The 23624-nt window shown below is 44.7% G+C and overlaps 1 protein-coding gene across 9 annotated transcripts in view; it reads left to right on the top strand.

Moving 5' to 3' along the window:
* Window positions 1-23624, top strand: part of TULP4 (TUB like protein 4) — a 179820-nt gene that overhangs the window by 56459 nt on the left and 99737 nt on the right. For all 9 annotated transcript variants that reach the window (XR_004538729.1, XR_004538730.1, XM_033936754.1 and 6 more), the window contains 3 exons: window positions 10523-10651; window positions 19296-19457; window positions 22138-22318. Coding sequence is in view for 7 of the 9 variants with exons in the window: in XM_033936754.1 (XP_033792645.1) it covers window positions 10523-10651; window positions 19296-19457; window positions 22138-22318 (472 nt within the window). In the remaining 2 variants the exon portion in view is untranslated. The remainder of the gene's footprint in view (window positions 1-10522; window positions 10652-19295; window positions 19458-22137; window positions 22319-23624) is intronic.

The raw sequence follows: 23624 nt of genomic DNA, 5'->3' as shown, positions 1-23624 counted from the left end.
GGCTAGGTACTTTAGGAATTTCTCACCAATGGGCTGCAGGGGAAGGGGAGGTGAGGGCACTACTAATATTACTACTACTACTTATCACTTATATAGCGCTGAAAGGTGTACGTAGCACTGTACATTTTGACATTTATAGACTGTCCCTGCTCAGAAGAGTTTACAATGTAACTTGGACAGACAGACATGACATGGGGATGCAGAACCCAAGGTGAGTGGAGTTAGGAGCCAAAAGCACTCTTAGAGGTGGGCTTTTAACTGGGCCTTGAGCACTGCCAGAGACGGAGCCAAGGCAGAAGGAACGGAGTTTGGAGTTGGCAGTTGAAAAAAAAGAGCACAGATAAAGAGGGACTTAACAGCTGAGCAGAGGGGGAGAGTTCATAGGGGGAGATAAGTGGAGAAAGATAGTGAGTGCATTTGTAAGAGGAGTTTGAATTGTATTCGGAGAAGCCAATGAAGTGATAGCAATAACTACAGTCGGTGCCTTAGCAACTTTGTGTGCTGTTTTATTCCTGTAGCCTATTGACTTTCTAACCTTCTGCGCTGCAGTTATCTTTGTAACACTTTCCATGCCTATCCCAGCTTGCATTAACTCTTCCCTCAGAACCTCTTAGCTACAGAGAAAGTACCTTAACAACCTGCTTAGCAATCTTCTGTTCTGGTTTTTCCTGTAGCCTATTGGTTGCCTAAGTTTCTATATCTCTTCCCTCAAAATTTCAGCTGTGTTCTATATCTGTTCCCTCAGCTTCTCTCTCACAACTAAGCTTCCTTAGGAATGTATGACCAATGGACTGCAAGGGGAGGCGGGAGCATTTCCTACAGAGACAGTGTGCCCTAGCAACCTGTTTAAAAACCTTCATTGTGTTTTTCTACTACTACTATCGTTTCTAGCCCTACTAGACATACACAGCACCGTACATCAAAACATAGAAGAGACACAGTCCCTGCTCAATCCAGTCAATCTTAAAATCCTAGTTTTTCTCTGCAGTTTATTGGCTGTCTAAGATTCCTTAGGAATGTCTGACCAGTGGCCTGCAGGGGGAGGCGGAAACATTGTAAATAATCCCCCTTTTTACCCCCTAAATGAATTTTGCTGAACTTGCACCAAAACCCATAGATTGAACAGATTTCATCAAAATCCTTGGAGCTGTTTTCCAGACCAGTCACAGCTTCCTCACTTTATCCATTCTTTAAAGGATGCTTTCTTGGCTGTAATAGCCTCTTTCACTTTATATTTTAACCAGCTCTCTTTTTTTCCTCTCCACCTTTTTAAATATGTGGAATACATCTGGTCTGAGCTTCCATAATGGTATATTTAAACAACATTACACTTCTGATCTTTGCCATAGACCCTTTTAGCTTCTTTTAAGCATTTTCTTCATTTTATCGTAGTTGCCCTTGCAAAAATTAAATGCTCCTGTAGATTTCTTTAGCAACGTCACTCCAGTTATTGTAGCGTGATATCTGCAAATACCACTTTGTCATATGTTACCACACTCCATAAACAAAATGGTCTCTCTTCCCTCTTTCCCTTTTTCTTTCTCTTCCTCTCTTTCAAGGTTTAATAAGTATTTTATATATGGTTTGTTATAGTAATTGTATCCTTAGTAGAATGTGTGCTTTTATCTTATATTTAGTTTTGTTGGAGGTAAATTATTTAAGTTTGCTTGAAATTTTGGGCTTAAATTAAAAATGATTTCTAACTGAATTCTGAAAGGACTGAGCCATTTTATCTTCTGAAAGGACTGAGCCATTTTACCTTTAGACAGTGTTAAGTACAGGACAAAGACATGGCCAGATGCAGCATCTCAGGCCAATAAACAAAAGCATGGTTAGGTGTGCCAATATCCCTGCCCCACCCCCCCAGTCTGCAAGAAAATCTTATCATGACATCACCGAGGGAAAGACTGCCTTGCTCTATGATTGGATGTAATGCCAGAGACTGCCCCTGAGTTTTAACCACCCACATCTATAAAGCTTGGATACGATCCACCTTTTTTCTCTTTTCCCTCGGATCTCAACCTGGCTGGACACTCTTTTCTCCTGGAGATGGCCATTTTAAGGACTACAGTACCCCCAAAATTTGCAGGGGTTCCATTCCAGGACCCCCATGTGAATTTTGAAAAACTGCAAATGCAGTTTTTAGGCAGGGGAGATAGGAGAGGGCAGCTGGAGCACCGGCAGATGAAGGAAATAACTTGAGATCTAAACTAAACTAAACCTTAGGTTTGTATACCGCGCCATCTCCGCAAGCGCAGAGCTCGGCACGGTTTACAGAGTTAAGAGGAAAGGAACTACAATAAGGGATAAAGGAGAGGGACTAAGAGGAAAGAGAGGGACAGAATACTGGAGAATGGGAGGTGATTAGATTTTTGCAAAGAGCCACGTTTTCAAGTGTTTGCGGAAGGATTGGAAGGAGCTTGAGTTTCTGAGTGGGGATGAGAGGTTGTTCCAGAGTTCTGTGGTTCTAAAGGGGAGAGATGTTCCAAGTTTTCCTGCGCGGGATATACCTTTTATAGAGGGGAATGATAGTTTCAGTTTTTGGGAGGGTCTGGTGGAGTGTGGTTTTGAGGAATTCCAAAAGAGTGGGATAACGGGAGGAAGGATGCCATGTAGGATCTTGAAGGCTAAGCAGGCACATTTAAAGAGGACTCTGGAGTATACTGGGAGCCAGTGAAGCTTGGAGAAGAGTGGGGAGACATGATCGAACTTGCCTTTTGCGAAAATAAGCTTAGCCGTGGCGTTCTGAATTAGCTGAAGTCTATGGAGGTTTTTCTTAGTAAGGCTTATATAGATGGAATTGCAGTAATCCAGTCTAGAGAGGATAGTAGATTGAACGAGGACGGTAAAGTGAGAATGATGAAAGCAGGATCTCGCCTTCCTCAACATATGAAAGCAAAAGAAGCATTTTTTAATCAAAGAGTTGAGGTGATCGTTGAAGGAGAGAGAGGAGTCTATGACGATGCCTAGGACTTTGCTTGAAAACTCAAGCTGAAGAGTGGGTCCAGAAGGTAATGGGATGGAGGTGGATAAATGATCTAATGTTGGGCCGAGCCAAAGTAGTTTTGTTTTGGACTCATTCAGTTTCATTTGTACAGATTGGGCCCAGGATTGGAGATTCGTAATACAAGTGGATATGTTCTCAGTGAGGTTAGAGAGGTTCGAGTCAGTCTCGAGGAGGATGAGGATGTCATCGGCGTAGGTGTAGAGAGTTTCTAGGGGGGATAGATGAAGGAGTTTCAGAGAGGACATGTAGATGTTGAAAAGGATAAGAGAGAGGGGGGAGCCTTGTGGGACTCCACATTTCGGTTTCCAGGGGGGGGGGATGAAGTACCGTTTAAGATCTGCTCCGACCACCTCTTCCTGTAGTAAAGTCGGGCTACACCAATCAAGAGCTGCTTTGACATGCAGCTCCTGATTGGTGTAGCCTGACTTTACTATAGGAAGAGGCGGTCGGAGTAGACCCCAAATGACCGGGTCCATGATTCGCGAACCGCAAATGACCAGGGAACACTTTTTGAATCCAGATAAATTTATCTTCCTGCCTTAGCAACATTTGTCTTGTGTAATACTATTATCTTTGCTTCAAGTCCTATCTGTAACTGCTTTACCTGCTTGATTTTAATTTTAAAATTACTCTTGCTCTAAAAAGAAAATACATTTTCAGTTTGCTTATAAATGTTCTGAGTCTTAGTTCTTGAATAAACATTCACATATATTATATTTAATTATTATTACAGAGCTAAGTTTTAATCAAGCGAGCTAACTTCTCCCAAATTTTTTTTTTTTTTTAAATTCTTTATTCATTTTAAAAGCCAACATAAAGTGCAACAGATTATCTAACAATTAAGTGCTGTTTAGGGAAGTTAAATTAATAGTTCTTTATAATATATATTTCTCTAAGTCAGAGAGGAATATATATTACTAGTCTTTAAGCCTGTTACATTAACGGGTGCTAGAACATATGTGTGTGTGTGTCTGTCTTTCTTTCTTTCTCTCTCTCTCCTTAGCCGCTTTCTTTCTTTCTGCCTTTCTTTTTCCTTGGCTGTCCATCACCACCCCTTGCCTGCTCTCCCTGTCCATGTTCCCTTCCTTTTACCTCCACTGTGTCCACCACCACCCCTTCACTGCTCTCCTTATGCAGCAGCAGCCCTTCTCCCTTTGTTTTACCTCCCCCTGTCCAGCAGCACCTCTTTCCTTCTCCCCCTGTCCAACATTAGTCCTCCGTTCCTTTTTCTTCACCTCCCCTGTCCATCAGCATCTCTTTCCTTCTCCCCCCCTGTCCAGCAGTAGGCATCCCTTCCTTTTTTATCCCCCCTCCTCCTTCTTATCCCTATGATACTCTTACCTTGCTCTGCCCCTGATCAGAGGTTCCCGACAGCCGCCCAGTTGCACCCATTGGAAAAGTTCCCACTGCCGCATCCCGCACCCCTCCTGACACGGCTCCCGTTGTCCTTTCTGTCTGTCTCTGTCCCTGGCCCCCTTTGCCTGTCTGTCTTTCTGTGTATCTCCCTGCCCCTGTGTCTTTCTTCTTTTCTTTCTGTCTCCCTTCCTCCCTCTGTCTGTCTGTCCAAAGCAGCATTCCATCCCTCTCCATTTCCCTCCCCCCACACCAGTTCCCTGTGCACCTGCCCCTGTGTCTTTCTTATTTTCTTTGTGTTTCCCTTCCTCTCTCTGTCTGTCTGTCCAAAGCAGCATTCCCTCCCCCTCCATTTCCCTCCCCCCCCCACCAGTTCCCTGTGCAGCAGCATTAGCGTTTCCTCTACCCCCCCCCTTTCCCTTCCCGCGGTCCGGACTACAAAGTTGGTGATTCCAGCAGCGCTTGCATCAGTCTCCACACGCTACTTCGGGCCCTTCTACTGCCCTGATTTACTCTGGCACGTCCCTGATGACATCATCAGAGACGCGGCAGAGCAAAACAGGGCAGTAGAAGGGCCCGAAGCAGTGTGTGAAGACTGAAGCACACGCTGCTGGAATCGCCATTCGGGCCCGCGGGAAGAGAAGGGGGTGGGCGGCAAAGGAGGAACGGAGATCGGCAGCGGCAGGAGGAACGGAGATCGTCGTCTGGCTGCGGTCCGGCTTGTGGAGGCGATTGGCTGGTGACGTATTAGCGCGCATGCGCACTCCTTCGGCCACAGACCTACACGCAAATAGGAGTGCGCATGTGCGGCTAGCTCTTTATTATATTAGATTGGTGGAGTTCCCTCCATTTAATAATAATTTTGTAACATTATCAACTCAAATTTGATCATGTTATGATCACTGGTTCCCAGTGGACTCAAACACAGTTTCCGCCTGTACTATGTCCTGCATTCCACTAAGGACCAAATCTAAAATAGCTCCCCCTCTTGTCTTGCAAATTTCTCTTAGGCATATCCACTAGGGATATCATAAAAACCTGAATGGCCTGTGGATCCATTTGAGTAGCCCTGCTGTAAGGCGTGCATGAATGTTGCTGAAAGGACTAGAGAAGGACATCCTTTCCACTTGTTTACTTAATTTGAGTACTTCAACAGTTGCAAGGCCTGTTGTTTTGTTTTCAAGGTTTTTTTTATATCTTTAAATTGCTTGATTGTAACTCCAATCAGGCAGTTCATTCCTTTGTGTCCTCTTTGTTTGCTGCCAATGCATGGTGTTTCATCTACAAAGCTGACACTATGTTTTATTGGTGATATAATGCATCTGTCCTCTGGTGTAGTGATTAATGCTGGCACAGCAAGCTTTTGTCTTGTTTTACTTTTTCAAGTTAATAAGTATTATCATTGTCATTTGCACCCTGTTTTCCTTCATTGTTAATTGCAAATCTCATGGCTGTAATTCTTCACCTTTTATTGATCTGTTTAAAAACATCGCCATGTTATATGGCACGCGGTCCTGTAGGCAGGAGGGAGTGGACTTCCTCCTGATTTTGCAGCGCTAGATACAGGAGTGTCAGGTAATGTTGGGGGGGGGTGTTGCCTGTGATGTCTGGAATGTCGGGTGATATGGGGGGTGCTGTCAGTGCTTTGGGGGGTATTGAGGGATGTTTGGGGAAGGGGTGTAGTGTGGGGGCTCTCTGGGGAGGGGGCTGGGTGATCGGTGCCTGTGAAGGAGGGAGAGAGGAATCTCCTTGCCAGTTCAGCTGAGCCTGGCAGGGGGAATCCCCATCAGCTGAGCCTGCAGGAATCCCTGAAACCAGCTCAGCTGATGGGGATTCCTCTGCCCCAATTAGCTGATGGGGATTCCTCAATATGCTCTTCTCCCCCATCCCTAGGTGGTGGAAGAGGGTTGGCGACCACTGAGGGAGTAAGGTGGAATCATGCCTTAATCCTTCCAGTGGCCATCTAGCCAGTTTGGGCAGTTTTGGGACACTTAGACGCAACTAAAACAGGTCTAACTGCCAGCTTCTCTCTAGGAAAGCTTTGATTATCACTGTAATACATCCAGGTTTAAGGTCGCCCGATTCCTGCCCATAACACACCTCCCAACACCCCCCTTTGAGCTCCGGACACATAGCAGCTTAGAAGTGCTACTGCACATCCAGAAAGTTGGTTTTGATTATCAGCACTTGGTTGTCCTGCTATTAGGATGTCCAAGTGCCAACTTAGGCTGGTTTTTGGACGTTTCAAAGTTTTGATTATGAGCTGCTGTTATATATTTAAAAAAAAAAAAAAAAGAGAGAGAGAGAAACCACAAAATTAACGACCTATTACCCAAAACCAAATGCAAGACAAATATATTCAGCTTAAAGAAATGCTTCCTACTTAATCTAACCAGGAACTTTCTTTTTCACTATTTTCTAAACTGCTGGTTGTTGTGGAATTCTAATTCTGCCTTGTCTCTTAGAAGTTGGATTCAAATTTTCCTTCTGGCTTGGTGAGGGATTCCTCTGGACCACATAGATCCATTTCTTAATTTTAAATGCCTACTATCTCTTATTTTTATCAGTTACTCCAAGATCAGTCTTTATCATAGTCCCAACGTCCCTTCATCTGTTTGGCATTTTAGAAGAAAGATTACATCTTTTTCTCCAAGCCAAAACCAGGCCTGTTCCACAACTTAAGATGAACTGGGCTTTCTAATCAATACACTTAAAAAAAAAATAAGAAGACAGAAACAGTACAATCTACCAGCTTGAGAAAGAGAGATAATTACTTCTCTCTCATTCTCTCTTTCTCGTGTATATGAATCGGCAACCTTTTACATCAAAGAGCCAATTTATCCAAAATGTTTTGACCCAAGATTTACAAAGAGCCACAAGGTGTAGCTTTACTTCCCTCCAACCCCTTGCATGTCTCTGCACCTCTCGCCCCTCCCTCCCCCCCAACCCATAGCTAAGGTTCTCTACCCTCTCTCTCCAGGCTCTGACCCTTTCATCTCCCTCCCAGCCTCATGATTTCCCCTTCCCCCAGCCTATCAAAGTACCTGGTGGTCCAGTGGGAGTCTTTGTGGCAGGAGCATGGCCCTCTCACTCCTGCCTTCTAAAATAGCTGCTAAAATCACCTCCCCTTAACTTAATTTAATATGTGATGCTCGTTGGAAGCTCTTTACATGTGGATGACTGCAAGTATGCCATTGACTGATAATGTGTGTGCTGGTAATGCCATGTACACTTGTCTTATTCATTATTTAATATAATGTGTGTGTGTATGTGTGTAATCAGATTGTTTCATGTTTTATTTAATATTTGTGTACTTTGTTATAAAAAATCAATAATAAATATTTAAACTAAAAAAAAAAAAAAAAACCTGCTGCGACCTCTCAACATTCATTCCTACCAGAACACAGATAACTCCTATGTAAATATGGGACCAAAAACTAAAAGTACTAATATACTGTATTATTTATTAGTACTTTTAGTTTTTTGGTCCCATGTTTGCATAGGGGTTATCTGTGTTCTGGTAGGAATGAATGTTGAGAAGCATACGTACAGTGTGCTTTCTGTAGTTTTAATTTTGTGGTTAACCATTATGTATTGTTAATAAGATTATATTGTGTGTGTATATATGAAAAAATGAATGGAAAAATGGTATTTCAATTAGTACTATTATGGGGGCGGGGTCTGGTGTGGAGCTTGTGGGGGCCCCCAAAACAAAAAAGCGTTCTGCTGCCTATGATATAGCATAGCACAGAAAAAAAGCAGAGAGGGTGTAATTTAGCTCTGAATGGTCAAGACTTGTGAATCATTGTAGCATATTACTTGAGTATGCCTAAAAGCTTTGAGTGCTTTCACTTGATTTGCTACTGCACTCACAATGAGAAAATGAATTCTACATTTTCCATGTGGAGATATGTTTCTAAAGAATATTTTGTCATATAGGATTTTTTTTTTTTAACACAAGATGTATGTCAAGGTTAGATTTGCCTATTTGTCTACATTGTGCACCTTTTAGTCTAAGGAAATTTGTCATGGCTTGTGTTACATAAGAACATAAGCAGTGCTTGCCTCTACTGGGTCAGACCAGAGGTCCATCATGCCCAGCAGTCCGCTCACGCGGCGGCCCATCAGGTCCAGGACCTGTATAGTAATCCTCTATCTATACTCTCTTATCCCTTTTTCCTTCAGGAAATCATCCAATCCCTTCTTGAACCCCAATACCGTACACTGTCCTATCACACCCTCTGGAAGCGCATTCCAGGTATCCACCACCTTTTGGGTGAATAAGAGCTTCTTAGCATTGGTTCTGAATCTGTCCCCTCTTAATTTTTCTGAATACCCGCTCGTTCTTGTAGTTTTCAAAAGTTTGAAGAACCTGTCCCTCTCCACTTTCTCATGCCCTTCATGATCTTGCAAGTCTCTGCCATGTCCCCTCTAAGCCTCCGCTTTTCCAGGGAAAAGATCCCCAGTTTCTCTAATCTTTCAGCATATGAAAAGTTTTCCATACCTTTTATCAATCGTGTTGCTCTTTTCTGAACCCTCTCGAGTATCGCCATATCCTTCTTAAGGTATGGCGACCAATACTGGACGCAGTATTCCAGATGCGGGCGCACCACTGCCCGATACAACGGCAGGATAACTTCTTTCATTCTGGTTGTAATACCCCTCTCAGGATTCAGAGCTCTCTCCAACTCTTCCGTAAACATTTGAAAACCTGGTTATTCTCAAAAACATAACTCCTCCTCCCTCTCTGGTCATTTTAGTCCTCTAATTCTTTTTCCCTCTTTTTGCCCCACTGGAGTTCCTTTCTACCCTAATTGTTGTTAACCGTGTCGAGCTTTACGAATGTAGAGATGATGCAGTATACAAACCTAATGTTTAGATTAGATTAGATTACCCAGCATTCTATTCGCCTTCTTAGAGGCCACTGTGCACTGTGCCGACGACTTCATTGTCTTGTCCACTATTACCCCCAAGTCCTTTTCTTGGGTACTTTCACCCATTACCAGCCCTCCCATTGTATAGCTGTACTTCGGGTTTCTGCTTCCTACATGCAAGACTTTACATTTCTCTACATTAAACTTTATCTGCCATCTCGTCGCCCACTCTTCTAATTTGTTCAGATCCCTTTGTAAATCTTCACAGTCCTCTTTAGTCCCAACTCCACTAAATAGTTTGGTGTCGTCTGTGAATTTTATTACTTTGTCCCTGGCACTGTGGTGTAAACAAACAAAAAAGACTTTTCCTCTCTCTGTTAAATCCTAGCTCATGTTTGCGGGCTAACACCAGCTCCGGCAGGATAAATGTTTCAAATCTGACATATTGTAATCACAAAACAGAAAATAAAATTAGTTTTTCTACCTTTTGTTGTCTGGTCAATATTCAAATCTTGTTGGTCCCAGGTTCTGGTTGTCTTCTGATAACTTGTTTGCCAGGGTCTCCTTCTTTCTTCTTTCTCCATGCTAACCATCCATCTGCCATCTCTGTCCTCCACTTCCATTTCCCTTCCCTCCCCCAGAGGTCTGGCATCTTTCCTTTTTTTCATCTCCATCCACAGATCCACCTTTTCTCAACTACCCTTTCATCCAGCATCTCTCCCTCCTTCCCCACCACCCCAGGGTCCACCATCTCTCCCTTTCTTTACCCAACTACCCTCCTATCCAGTATCTCTATCCCCCTCCACACCATCCTTTGTGTCTAACTTCTCTCCCTTTCTGTTCCTTCCCTCCCTAAATCCCATTGTCCATCATCTCTCTCCCTGTCCTCTATTTTTAGACCCATTATTTCTTCCCCCCCCAAAGTCTGGCAAATGCATGTCTTTTTGAACCCCCCTTCCCTCCCTCCATGTACTTCTACACCAGGGCCCATTCCCCTGAAGGTTTGTCCCCTCTGAAGGCCTGCCTGTCCCCCCTGAGGGCCTGCACCCCAATCCTGAAGGCCTGCCTGTCCCCCCCCTGAAGGCCTGTACAATCCCCCCCCCCAAAAGGACTGCACCCCCCCCGGAAGGCCTGCGTGTTCCCCCTGGTCTCCCGGCATCAACCCACCCCACCTCAGCAGCCTGGACAAGATCGCCAGTGTCAGCGTTTGTGTATTAATTTTGTTTGCTGTGTTATAGAGAACATGGGTGATAATATTGAATTTCTTTTCTCTAAATTCTCTTTTTAGGTGGTCTTGGTGAGATGGAATGAACCTTTTCAAAAACTCGCTACCTGTGATGCAGATGGTGGGATCTTTGTATGGATTCAATATGAACGCAGATGGTCCGTGGAGCTAGTGAATGATCGTGGGGCACAGGTTAGTATCATGGGTCATGAGAGTTTAACAATGCATTTTTCAGTAGTGTTTAATTAGGTGATCAAGATTTCTTTTTTCACAAACTTAGGATTTTGTTCCTCATATTTATTTTCTAGTCTTGTATTACTGTCAAAGACAGAATGTAAAATCTGGTGAGTGCATCCAGATTTTGACTTCTGTTTCATGATCTGCTTTAACTACTAGCTAAGTTTGATTTGATTTCTTGTATTTTGAACTCTTGTTTGACTGGTGTTCCAACTTTGCTGATTCAGATCAAAGGATCCCTTTTCCATCCCAATCTGTTCTATAGCACTTGTAGCCTGGTACCTCTCTCCCAACGGATAGATGAATTCTCTCTCTCAACTCCAGTATCGGCCATAATCCAGTAGATGCTTCCAGGAAACCATCCACACAAAGCTGTTACTGTTTCAAGTGGACTCATTTTACCCTTTGGTGTCACCAACAAGCATTACCTTCGGACACGTGCCCTCTTGTCATTAGTTCTGGATTATCTTTTACATCTGTCCAACTCTGGTCTAAAGACAATTTCAGTAAGGGTGCATATCAGTGTTTATCCCAGGACAAGCAGGCAGCATATTCTTGACTGATGGGTGACGGCACCGACGGAGCCCCGGTACGGACAATTTTAGAGTGATTGCACTCTAAGAACTTGGAAAGTTCTGGTAGGCTGCACCGTGCACGCGCGAGTGCCTTCCCGCCCGACAGAGGCGCGCGGTCCCCAGTTAGTTTCTTAGTTTCCGCGGAGCTAAGAAGACGCGTTTCCTCAACGGCTGTTGAAGAAAATTTTTTCGATCTTCCCGCTCGCGTAAACCTTTGCTTAAATAAAGTTTCTTTATTTCTTTATTTCTTTTCTAAAAAAAAAAAAAAACTTAATTGTTTTTCTTTCAATTTTTCGTTTCGCCCCGGCGGGGCCTGTTGCCACAATCGAAGCCTCGGCCTTCGATTTGGCAGAGGCTGTCTTCACTTTCATGCCCCCTCAGCCCGGGTTTAAAAAGTGCCAGCGGTGTGCTAGGCCAATATCACTGACAGACCCGCATAACTGGTGTCTGCAGTGTCTTGGTCCCGACCATCAAGCGTCCACTTGCACCCGCTGTGCAACTTTGAAAAAAAGAACACTTAAAAACCGTCAAATCCAGCAGCGGTTACTCTTCGGTGCCAAGATGTCCGATTCCACCGTACCGGCACCGACATCGATTCCATCTCAATTGGCACCGACTTCATCGACACCGCGCGATACCGCGCCGGCGTCGCATCCAGCAGGTAAGCCGGCTAAGAAGCCTTCCCCGCTGGAGCGTCCTCCGGTCTCCACTGCAGTGAGTCCAATCCTGCCGACCTCGAGGCGCCCACGGAAGCGCTTCGCTCCGATTGAAGTTAGCCCCTCGACATCGGGTTCTTCGTCGGAGTGTCGAGCGGCACCCAAGGTACCGCAGAAGAAAAAGGCGGTACCGGTGCCTTCACTGGACGAGCGTATTGCCGCCGTTCTGCAGGTACAGCTGAGAGAGCAACTCCAACAGCTACTGCCTGCTCTTTTGCCCCAGAACCTTCCAGTTCCGGTACGGTCGGAGCCACCGGTACCGATAGTGGAACGCCCTCTTTTATCGGCATCCACTTTGTCGGTACCGGTTCTTACCACCTCATCGACTTCGATGCCGATTTTAGCTCCAGAGCCTAAATTTCACCACCAGGCGGTACAAACCTCAGTACCAGCACAACAAGTTACATCGCCTGGTACCGTATCCATGAGGTCGGGCAAGTCCACCCATAAAACCCGACACCTGGAACCCTCCACACCAGAGTCTCGACACCATGGCTCTCAGGTTAGGGATCCTGATTTATGGGGTGATTCTGAAGAGCCCTTTCTATCCAAAGGTGAATGCTCTTCTGATGAGGAGGAACGCCTTGTTACCAATCCCTCTTCTCACCCAGATTCCACATCTTTTCCATCTTTCTTAAAGGAAATGTGTGAATCCTTGTCTATTCCCTTGGAGGCTGAGTCAAAGAAATCTAAGGCATTTCTTGATGCTTTGGACTTTGACCAGCCTCCAAGGGAATTTCTTAAACTTCCTCTCCATGATATATTGAGAGAAACGTTTTATAAAAACCTAGAGACTCCCCTGACTATCCCAGGAGCCCCTCGTAAACTGGACTCTTTATACAGGGTGATTCCTATTCCTGGGTTTGATAAACCCCAACTCCCGCATGAATCTCTTTTAGTGGAATCCACTTTAAAGAAATCAGCGGGAGCTAATGTGTATGCCTCAGTCCCTCCTGGCAGAGAGGGCAAATCAATGGACAAATTTGGCAAGCGGTTATATCAAAACGCCATGCTAGCCAACAGATCAGGAAATTATGCTTTTCATTTCTCATTTTATTTGAAGCATTTGATCCAAACAGTCTCCACTTTTGAGAAATATCTTCCTGATCGCAAAAAACCTAATTTTCAGGCCTGTACTTCCTCTCTTCTCCAGTTGAGAAAGTTTCTAGTAAGATCAATTTATGATACTTTCGAATTGACTTCTAGAGCCACGGCTATGTCAGTGGCTATGCGCAGGTTGGCATGGCTCAGGGTCTCAGAGCTAGAGGTAAACCACCAAGACCGTCTAGCAAATGCACCTTGCTTAGGGGATGAGCTGTTTGGTGATTCCATGGATTCCACCACACAAAAACTATCAGCACATGAGACACGTTGGGATACTCTCCTAAAGAATAAAAAGAAGACTCCACCTGCTAGGCCTTTCCGACAACAATCGGCCTACCAACGCCGTTATGCTGCTCGCCCCTTACCTCAGGCTACTCAACAACCTAGACGTCAGCGACAACAACAACAACGTCAACCTCCGAGGCAGGCACAACAGCAGCAAAAACCTCCACCACCTCAAAAGTCTACCCAGCCCTTTTGACGTGTTTCTCCTGAGCATAGCCAATATTCCACCATCTGCCCATCTTCCTCAACCGATAGGAGGGCGCCTGACCTATTATCTCAGCCGTTGGGAGATCATTAGATCCGACCAATGGGTCCTCAACATCATCCGCCACGGCTACTCTCTCAACTTCCAGACTTATCCCGATCAAAGTCTGCCAAAAGAGTCTGCTTTGAACACTCATCAATCCTCTCTCCTGATTCAAGAGGTTCAATCCCTCCTTCTTCTAAACGCCATAGAAGAAGTTCCTCTAGACCAGAAAGGACAGGGATTTTACTCCCGTTACTTTCTAGTTCCAAAGAAAACAGGAGATCTCAGGCCCATTTTAGATCTTCGAGATCTCAACAAATGCTTGGTCAAGGAGAAATTCAAGATGCTTTCCTTAGCAACTCTTTATCCTCTTCTCAATCAGGGCGAATGGCTATGCTCCCTCGACCTCAAGGAGGCTTACACTCATATTCCCATCCATCTAGCCTCCAGACAGTATCTCCGCTTCATGATCAATCACTGTCATTACCAATACAAAGTTCTTCCCTTCGGACTTGCTTCATCTCCAAGAGTGTTCACCAAATGTCTGATTGTGGTGGCTGCTTTCCTTCGTTCACATCATCTTCAAGTTTTCCCTTACCTGGACGATTGGCTGATAAAGGCCAGTTCTCCTCAAACAGTGCTACTGGCCACCAATCAAACCATCTTGTTCTTACAGATTCTGGGGTTCGAGGTCAATTTTCCCAAATCTCATCTCATCCCCACTCAGAGACTTCAATTCATTAGAGCGGTGCTAGACACGATCCTCATGAGAGCATTTCTCCCGTCCAACCGTCTCCACACTCTTCAGGTTTTGTGCCAACAGGTTCTTCCTCAAAGTTCCATTTCTGCCAAACAAATGATGATACTATTGGGACACATGGCTTCAACAGTTCATGTCACCCCTCTGGTACGTCTTCACCTGCGCACACCTCAATGGACCCTAGCTACCCAGTGGTCCCAAGCGACGGATCCTTGCTCACGTCACATATCTGTGACATCATCTCTTCGTCAGTCTCTACAATGGTGGTTGGTATCCTCAAATCTATCCAGAGGTCTGCTGTTCCATCTACCTCCTCATCAACTAGTCATCACAACCAATGCCTCCCCTTATGCTTGGGGAGCTCATTTGAACGAGTTCCAAACTCAAGGCCTTTGGACAGCCCAGGAAAAGAAGCATCACATCAATTTCCTGGAACTCAGAGCGATGTTTTATGCCCTCAAGGCCTTCCAACATCTTCTCTTTCCTCAGGTCCTCCTGCTGTGCACAGACAATCAAGTTGCGATGTACTACATCAACAAGCAGGGTGGAACAGGCTCTCGCCTCTTGTGCCAGGAAGCCCAGAAAATCTGGACTTGGGCCATAAATCATCATCTATTTCTGAAAGCGATTTACATTCAGGGAGAAAAGAATTCTTTAGCGGACAAGCTCAGCAGAATTCTCCAGCCTCACGAGTGGACACATCTTTCCTGTAACTCTACAATCCATTTTCGCTCAATGGGGCACTCCTCAGATAGACCTCTTTGCAGCTCCTCACAATCACCAGCTGCCCCTATTCTGCTCAAGACTATACTCGCCTCACCGTCTGGCAGCGGATGCATTTCTCCTCGATTGGTCAAATCTGTTCCTGTATGCTTTTCCTCCTCTGCCTCTCATGTTGAGGACCTTGTTCAAACTCAAGAAGGAACGAGCCACCTTGATTCTGATTGCTCCGAGGTGGCCCAGGCAACATTGGTTCTCCCTTCTACTTCAACTCAGTTCCAGGGAACCTTTTCTTCTTCCACTATTTCCTTCTCTGCTTACACAGCATCAGGAAACCCTTCTACATCCCAACCTCCAGTCTCTGCACCTGACAGCTTGGTATCTCTCGGGCTGACTTCGAATGATTCGCTTTTGTCTCAGCCTGTTCGTTCAATTCTGGATGCCTCCAGGAAACCGGCCACTCTACAATGTTACCATCAGAAGTGGACACGTTTTTCTTCCTGGTGTCTTCTTCATCATCATGATCCCACTTCCCTTGCAGTGGAGACCTTGTTGGATTATCTCCTTTCATTGTCCGACTCTGGCCTCAAGTCCACTTCTATCAGAGTCCACCTCAGTGCTATTGCGGCTTTTCATGAGCCAGTCCATGGAAAACTCCTCTCAGCTCATCCCTTGGTGTCCAGGTTCATGCGGGGTCTTTTTAATGTGAAACCACCTCTTAAAGCCCCTCCTGTTATCTGGGATCTCAATGTAGTTCTTTCCGCTTTAATGAAGCCTCCATTTGAACCATTGGCTACTGCTTCTTTCAAGTTCCTCACTTGGAAGGTACTTTTCCTTATTGCTCTTACCTCTGCCAGGAGGGTCAGTGAGTTACATGCACTAGTTGCGGATCCACCTTTTACAATTTTCCATCATGACAAGGTGGTTCTGCGTACACATCCAAAGTTTCTCCCTAAGGTTGTCTCTGAATTCCATCTCAACCAATCCATTGTTCTGCCTGTCTTTTTTCCGAAACCTCACTCGCATCCTGGAGAGCAGGCTCTACATACTTTGGACTGTAAAAGGGATCTGGCTTACTATTTAAACCGTACTAAGCCCCACAGATCATTCCCTCAACTCTTTCTGTCCTTTGATCCGAATAAATTGGGACGTCCTGTTTCTAAGTGTACGTTGTCTAATTGGCTGGCAGTGTGCATTTCATTCTGTTATGCTCAGACCGGACTGACACTGGAAGGTTCTGTCACGGCCCATAGAGTCCGAGCTATGGCAGCATCTGTAGCTTTCCTCCGTTCCACTCCTATTGAGGAAATCTGCAAGGCTGCTACTTGGTCCTCAGTTCACACTTTTACATCTCACTATTGTCTGGATGCATTCTCCAGACGGGATGGACACTTCGGCCAATCTGTTTTGCAAAATTTGTTTTCCTAATGGCCAACCTACCCTCCATCCCTCTTTTTGTTAGCTTGGAGGTCACCCATCAGTCAAGAATATGCTGCCTGCTTGTCCTGGGATAAAGCACAGTTACTTACCGTAACAGGTGTTATCCAGGGACAGCAGGCAGATATTCTTGCATCCCTCCCACCTCCCCGGGTTGGCTTCTTAGCTGGCTTATCCTAACTGGGGACCGCGCGCCTCTGTCGGGCGGGAAGGCACGTGCGCGGTGCGGCCTACCAGAACTTTCCAAGTTCTTAGAGTGCAATCACTCTAAAATTGTCCGTACCGGGGCTCCGTCGGTGCCGTCACCCATCAGTCAAGAATATCTGCCTGCTGTCCATGGATAACACCTGTTACGGTAAGTAACTGTGCTTTATCGTATACCTCTGAACAATAAACCTCTGGCTACACACCCATTGTTGTCCAGATTAATGAAAGGCCTACTTCATTCCAAACCTTCAATTAAACCTCCTCCGGTTGCTTTGGACCTCAATGTTGTACTCTCCACTTTAATGGGGCCTCTATTTGAACCACTTGCAACTTCATCTCTCAAGCACCTCACTTGGAAAGTAGTTTTCTTAATCTGCATCACTTCTGCATGTTGAATTAGTAAACTTCAAGCATTTGTCTCAGATCCACCATATACAAAATTCTATCATGATAAGAGTTGTACTTTGCAGTCATCCCAAATTCCTACCAAAAGTAGTCTCAGATTTTCATCTCACCCAGTCTATTCTTTCTGTCTTCTTCCCAAGACCACATTCCCATCCTGGTGAAACTGCACTCCACACATTGGACGGTAAACGTGCTTTGGCTTACTATCTGGATCGGATCAAACCTTATAGAACGCCACCCAACTATTCCTGTCATTCATTTCTACAGGCTGGAAACTCCTGTAACCAAAAGAACAATCTCTACATGGTTAGCAGACTGTTTCTCCTGCTATGCTCGGGCTGGGCTGCCGCTGGAAGGTTGTTTCACAGCACATAAAGTAAGAGCAATGGCAACTTCTGTAGTTTATCTATGCTCCACTCCCATTGAGGACATTTGTAAAGCAGCAGCCTAGTCCTCAGTTCATACTTTCACATCCCACTACTGACTGGAGAATTATTCCAGATGGGATAGTTGGTTCAGCCAGTCATAAGAACATAAGAAGTTGCCTCTGCTGGGTCAGACCAGAGGTCCATCGCGCCCAGCAGTCTGCACCCGCGGCGGCCCATCAGGCCCATGACCTGTACGGTGATCTTTATCTGAACCCATAAATCCCCCTTGGTCTCTATCTATACTCTTTCTATATCCCATCTCTACGTCTATCTGTATCCCTCAATCCCCCTATCTTTCAGGAATTTATTCAATCCTTCTTTAAAACCCTGTAGTGTGCTCTGTCCTATCACAACCTCCGGCAGCACGTTCCAGGTGTCCACCACCATCAGTTCTACAGATTTTTTTTTTTTCTTGTTTAAAAGCCAACTTCCCTCCAACCCTTCACTATTAGTTAGGGAATTCCATTTGCCTGCTTGTCCTGGGATAAAGCACATTTACTTACCTGTAACAGGTGTTATCCAGGGACAGCAGGCAGATATTCTCACAACCCTCCCTCCTCCCCTAGTTAGCTTCTTAGCTTTTTTACTGAACTGATGGTCCTGCGAGCTGATGTGAGGTGGGAAGGCACCAGTGCATGTGCGGTACGGGCAGTCTCGAGACTTTTGAAGAAGTTTAAAGTGACAGTACACTTTTACACTCTCCGTACCAGGGCTCTGTGGATGACATCACCCATCTGTGAGAATATCTATCTACTGTCCCTGGATAACACCTGTTACAAGTAAGTAACTGTGCTCTGTTGTGTACAGTACAGGAGGAGATGCATCTCTTTCTACATTTTTGGTGGTGTAGTACCTGCAAAGTCTGGGGTTTTGGTTTAATTTATGTTTATAGTTTGAGGTCACTTATTCTGTATTTGACATTTGTGTTCTATGTGTGTGACTGAGATATTCTGTTAGCATGAATTTTCTAAGTAGCATTCTGTAGTAATTTGGCTTGTTCAGTTTTCTCAACAGATGTATTGATATTTTAGGTTCCTAAAATGTCATAGGTTCCTTGTTTTAGAAGTTAGTTCTAGCATAGTAGGTTTGCTCTAGTTTCTGAGTAACTTGTTTTATAAATTTTTGTATTACTAAAAAACTAAGGCCAGTACTAGGCAGATTTACACGGTCTGTGTCCTGTATATGGCTATTCAGTTGAGGATGGGCTAGAGCAGGGGTTTTCAGGATTTCCCCAATGAATATGCATTGAAAGCAGTGCATGTACATAGATCTCATGCATATTCATTGGGGGAATCAAGAAACCCGACTGGATTGCGGCCCTCAAGGAGGGACTTTGAGACCCCTGAGCTAGAGTGAGCTTTGATGGAGACTCTAGTAGATGGAACCTAACCACAGTAATGGGTAGAACTCTGCATTTCTGGCCCAGAAATATCTAAGAAAAAGGACAATTTAAATTAAATTATTAACTTATAGAGAGTGTATGGCTGGGCAGACTGGATGGACCATTCGGGTCTTTATCTACCATCATTTACTATGTTACTATATGCTGCATAAGTATATTGTGACAACCATAGGATGGTCATCACTATTGCCAAAATGAAATTAAAATAGAACATTTGAAACAGTTGTTTAGAAAGCTAAAATACAGTATTAGCTTGGCCACCACAAAAGTGCAATAATATTCTATAAATAATGTCTGTATTTTGTGTTTCAAGGTGAGTGACTTTACATGGAGCCATGATGGGACTCAAGCCCTTATCTCATACAGGGATGGATTTGTGCTTGTTGGATCAGTGAGTGGACAGAGGCATTGGTCATCAGAAATAAACTTGGAAAGTCAAATCACCTGTGGAATATGGACCCCTGATGATCAACAGGTAGCCACCATTTACAAAGATAAACTTTTATTACTACTTTTGTGCTGAACAGCTTGTGATCTGAAAATATTGTGAACAGTAATTTTATGTATGTGCACAGAAAGCTGATCTGTGTACCAAATTTTTTTTCTACATCACTCCCCTGAGGGATCCATTGATCTAGAATCGCAAACAACTTTTCAGGCTCAGGAAGGCAGAGGGAGAGAGGAAAGTATCATAGACTTTAAAAGAGATACAGGAGACAAAGTAAAACATGAGCGAAAACTTCTTGGTTGAGCCTTACTACTGAACCATTACCAATCAGTAGAACCGATAATGAACCCGAGGTCAATGCAAGGGTGAAAATAAGAGTCCAAACCCCACTCTTTATTCACTCTTAAAGGGAAGTATTGTTGAAATGGAATCCATACTTTTTTGAAATACAATGTTCCCCCATGAATTCGCAGCTCACAAATCACGGGCTCACTCATTTGCGGTCTGCTCCGACCACCTCTTTCTGTAGTAAAGTTAGGCTACACCAATCAGGAGCTGCGTGTCAAAGCAGCTCCTAATTGGTGTAACTCGACTTTACTATAGGAAGAGGTGGTTGGAGCAGACCGCAAGTGATTTTCTTTACCCACTGGCGCTCCAGCTGCCCTCTCCTGCCTCCCTGCCTTTTGACATTCATGGTTTTTTGAAATTTGCAGGGGTTCCTGGAATGGAACCCCTGTGAATTTAGGGGGAGTACTGTACTTTATTTGCAATCATGAGACAGCTGTCCACCGCTCCATCTTATATCATCCATACATTGTTTTATTATTCAAAGGGAAAGTATCTCTTTCTGGTTAGCTGCTATATAATAAGATGGGCTGCAACAGAAGGCAATTCACTAATTTTATGTGAAGTACTTTTTTAACCAGGGGGTGCAAGTGCCAAGTCATCAGTTTATATCAACACTTCCTAGAAATGTTCTTTTTGCCAAATAGACTGCCTCTTATCACATCTCCACCACATATGAATAAATGATCCCTTTTGAAGCATCCCCTTAAGCAAATATGAGGGGGAAACTTCAAAACTCCAGGAGTCCAAGTGTTATCACAAGTTTGAACCTGCAAAAAAGGAACAGTGGTAAAAGCTCCCTGGTTTTAATACTGCATAAGGGAGACACCCCATTGTCCCCAGCACACACCTCCCACCCAAAGCAGCCCCCTTTCCCTCTCCCTATCTGTCCATGGCCCCTTCTGTCTCCCCCTAGCACACCCCTCCCCCAAAGCAGCCCCCTTTCTTTCTCCCTGTCTCTCCATGGGCCCTTCTGTCTTCCCCCCAGAGTAAAACTGTCTGTCCCCAGCACACCTCCCCCCCCAAAGAAGCCCCCTTTCCCTCTCCCTATCTCTCCATGGCCCCTTTCCCTCTCCCTCTGGCCCCCTGAATTAATCCCCCTGCTTACCTGGCCTGTTCCTCTTCAAAGCAGGCCGCGATCGTGGTGGCCGGCCCCGGCGAACTTCGCATGCCGCTCCCCAACCCGAAAGCACACTCCCCCCGACGCGATCCCTTGCGTCAGAGGGAACGTGCCACCGAGGCCGGAAAGCGGCCCACGAGGCCCGCCAAAGCCGGCCACGATCGCAGGCTGGCCAGAAGAGGAGGATCAGCGGCAGCAGCAGCGACAGCGGTGAGCGAGAGCGGGAGGTATGGTTCCAGCTTGGTGAGGTGAGGGCGGGAGGTCTGCTGAGCTTCCTTCAGGTTGGTGAGGGCGGGAGGAGGGGCATGGCCAGAGTGATCATTGGCCGGGTTCTAAAATGGAACACGGCCACGGATCACACACCACGGCCGCAGTAATCACGCTTTTTTAAAAGCGCATGCGCCACTAACCTTTTATTATATAGGATATATATATATATATATATAAAAGCAAATCAAAAAGGACTAAAATTGAATGAATAAATATACTTATCTCAGTTAGCAAGTGAAAAAAATGACATCTCAGTCCTGAAGTTCCTCCAGCACTGCAGCAGAACTTACCTTCATCCTAGGGACAGGCCAGGAAACGACAATAATAACAGCTCTTCAAGGGACTGTCCCTCAAGGTATCAACTTTTTTTTGTTTTGGGGGGGGCAACAATGGGTTTAGTTTTCTCCCTTAAAGTGCAGTATTAAAGCCAGGGACTACTGGTCCTTTTATTGCAGGTTGAAACCTGTGATAATACTTGGACTCCATTAACAATGATTAATATGAAGTATATTGACACCCTGGAGTTTTTAAGTTCCCCTTTTTTATAAATGTTGTTATAGTATATATAGTGGTACATGGGTCATTAGCAGCCAGTCCTAAATAAACATTTTCATTGGTCATATTCTTAAATGTCATGATTTCAATTGCATGGTTGCTGCTGAGGTATTTACTTGTTATGATGTATTAACTGCCTTTTTAGGAATGATTCACCCAAGGTGGTGCATAACAAATGAAATAAATCACAATATGTTTGTCTCTACGTTGTACAGAAGTCTGAAATGATACTTCAGAAAAATGTTTAGAAAAGTTAAACTGGAAGTACTACACATTGAATTCAATTGTTGACAAACATTAATTGAAAATACTAGAAATGTTCCTTCTCGTATTAAATACTATTAATGAAACCAGGAGCATTATGAAAAATGTGTGTATGTACCTTTTTATTGTGTCGGTCTGATATTTGTATTGCAGGTTCTGTTTGGCACTGCTGATGGTCAGGTGATTGTGATGGACTGTCATGGCCGAATGTTGGCACATGTTCTCCTTCATGAGTCGGATGGAATCTTGAGTATGTCTTGGAACTACCCCAGCTTTCTGGTGGAAGACAGTAGTGAAAGTGACACAGACTCAGATGACTATTCCCCACCACAAGGTAATGATAAAGTTTTTTTACTTGAAATGACTAAGATTGTAGGTAAGGAGGAGTTGTCCACAACTTAAAACAACCTCAGAAAAAAAGTCAAGCCTCTTCAGCTCCAAATTTGTCATGAATGATGATGATGAATGCGATACACAGATTTTCCTTTCCTTCATTATACTCTTCTATCCATTTTTTGTCATACATTGCAATTCCTTCTTTCATTTCTCCTTCCTTTTTCTTTTATTCTCTTCTGTTTGCTCTAAAACAATTTAATTGTACACCGCATTAATCTTGATGTCACCAGTAAGACTCTGAATCAGTTGCGGACGTTACAAAGTTATTCAGAATAGTGAGAACACAGAAGGATTGCAAAGACCTACAAGGAGACATAAATACGCTCAAGGAATGGGCCGCAAAATGGCAATTGAGGTTCAACATGTATAAGTGCAAGGTGATGCATATTGGTAACAAAAATCATATGCACGAATACAGGATGTCCTGTGCTATACTCAGAGAGAGTCCCTCAGGAAAGAGACTTGGGAGTACTTGTAGACAAGCCAGTGAAACCGTCCACGCAATGCGCGGCAGCAGCGAAAAGGGCAAACAGAATGCTAGGAATGATTAAGAAAGGGATCACGAACAGATCTGAAAAGGTTATCATGCCAGGTATGCCCCCATCTGGAATACTGTGTCCAACACTGGCCACCGTACATGAAAAAGGACATAGTACTACTCAAAAGAATCCAGAGAAGAGCGACAAAAATGGTTAATGGACTGGGGGAGTTACCGTACAACGAGAGGCTAGAGAAACTGGGCCTCTTCTCCCTTGAAAAGAGAAGACTGAGAAGGGGATATGATCGAAACATTCAAGATATTGAAGGGAATTGACTTAGTAGAGACAGAGAGATTGTTCACCCTCTCCAAGGTGAAGAGAACGAAAAAGTACCTGCTAAAATTAGAAGGGAAAAGATTCCTACAAACGTAAGAAGTTCTTCTTCACCCAGAGAGGTAAAAATCTGGAACGCTCTGCCGGAGGCTTTTATAGGGGAAAGCATCCTTCAGGGATTCAAGACAAGGTTGGATAAGCTCCTACTGGAACAGAACATACACTAATAAGGCTATACTCAAATAGGGCACTGGACTTTGACCTAAGGGCTGCGGCGTGAGCGGACTGCTGGGTATGATGGACCACTGGTCTGACCCAGCAGTAGAGAGTTGCACAGGGACAGAAATCCCACCCGTTCCCGTCAAAGTCCCACCCGTCCCCGTGAGGAATCCCCTCAGTCCCTACCCATCCCCGCAAGGAATCCCCTCAGTC

The sequence above is a fragment of the Geotrypetes seraphini genome, chromosome 3, assembly GCF_902459505.1.
Source record: "Geotrypetes seraphini chromosome 3, aGeoSer1.1, whole genome shotgun sequence".
Taxonomy (NCBI): Eukaryota; Metazoa; Chordata; class Amphibia; order Gymnophiona; family Dermophiidae; genus Geotrypetes; species Geotrypetes seraphini.
This window is presented reverse-complemented; position numbering and strand designations above follow the sequence as displayed.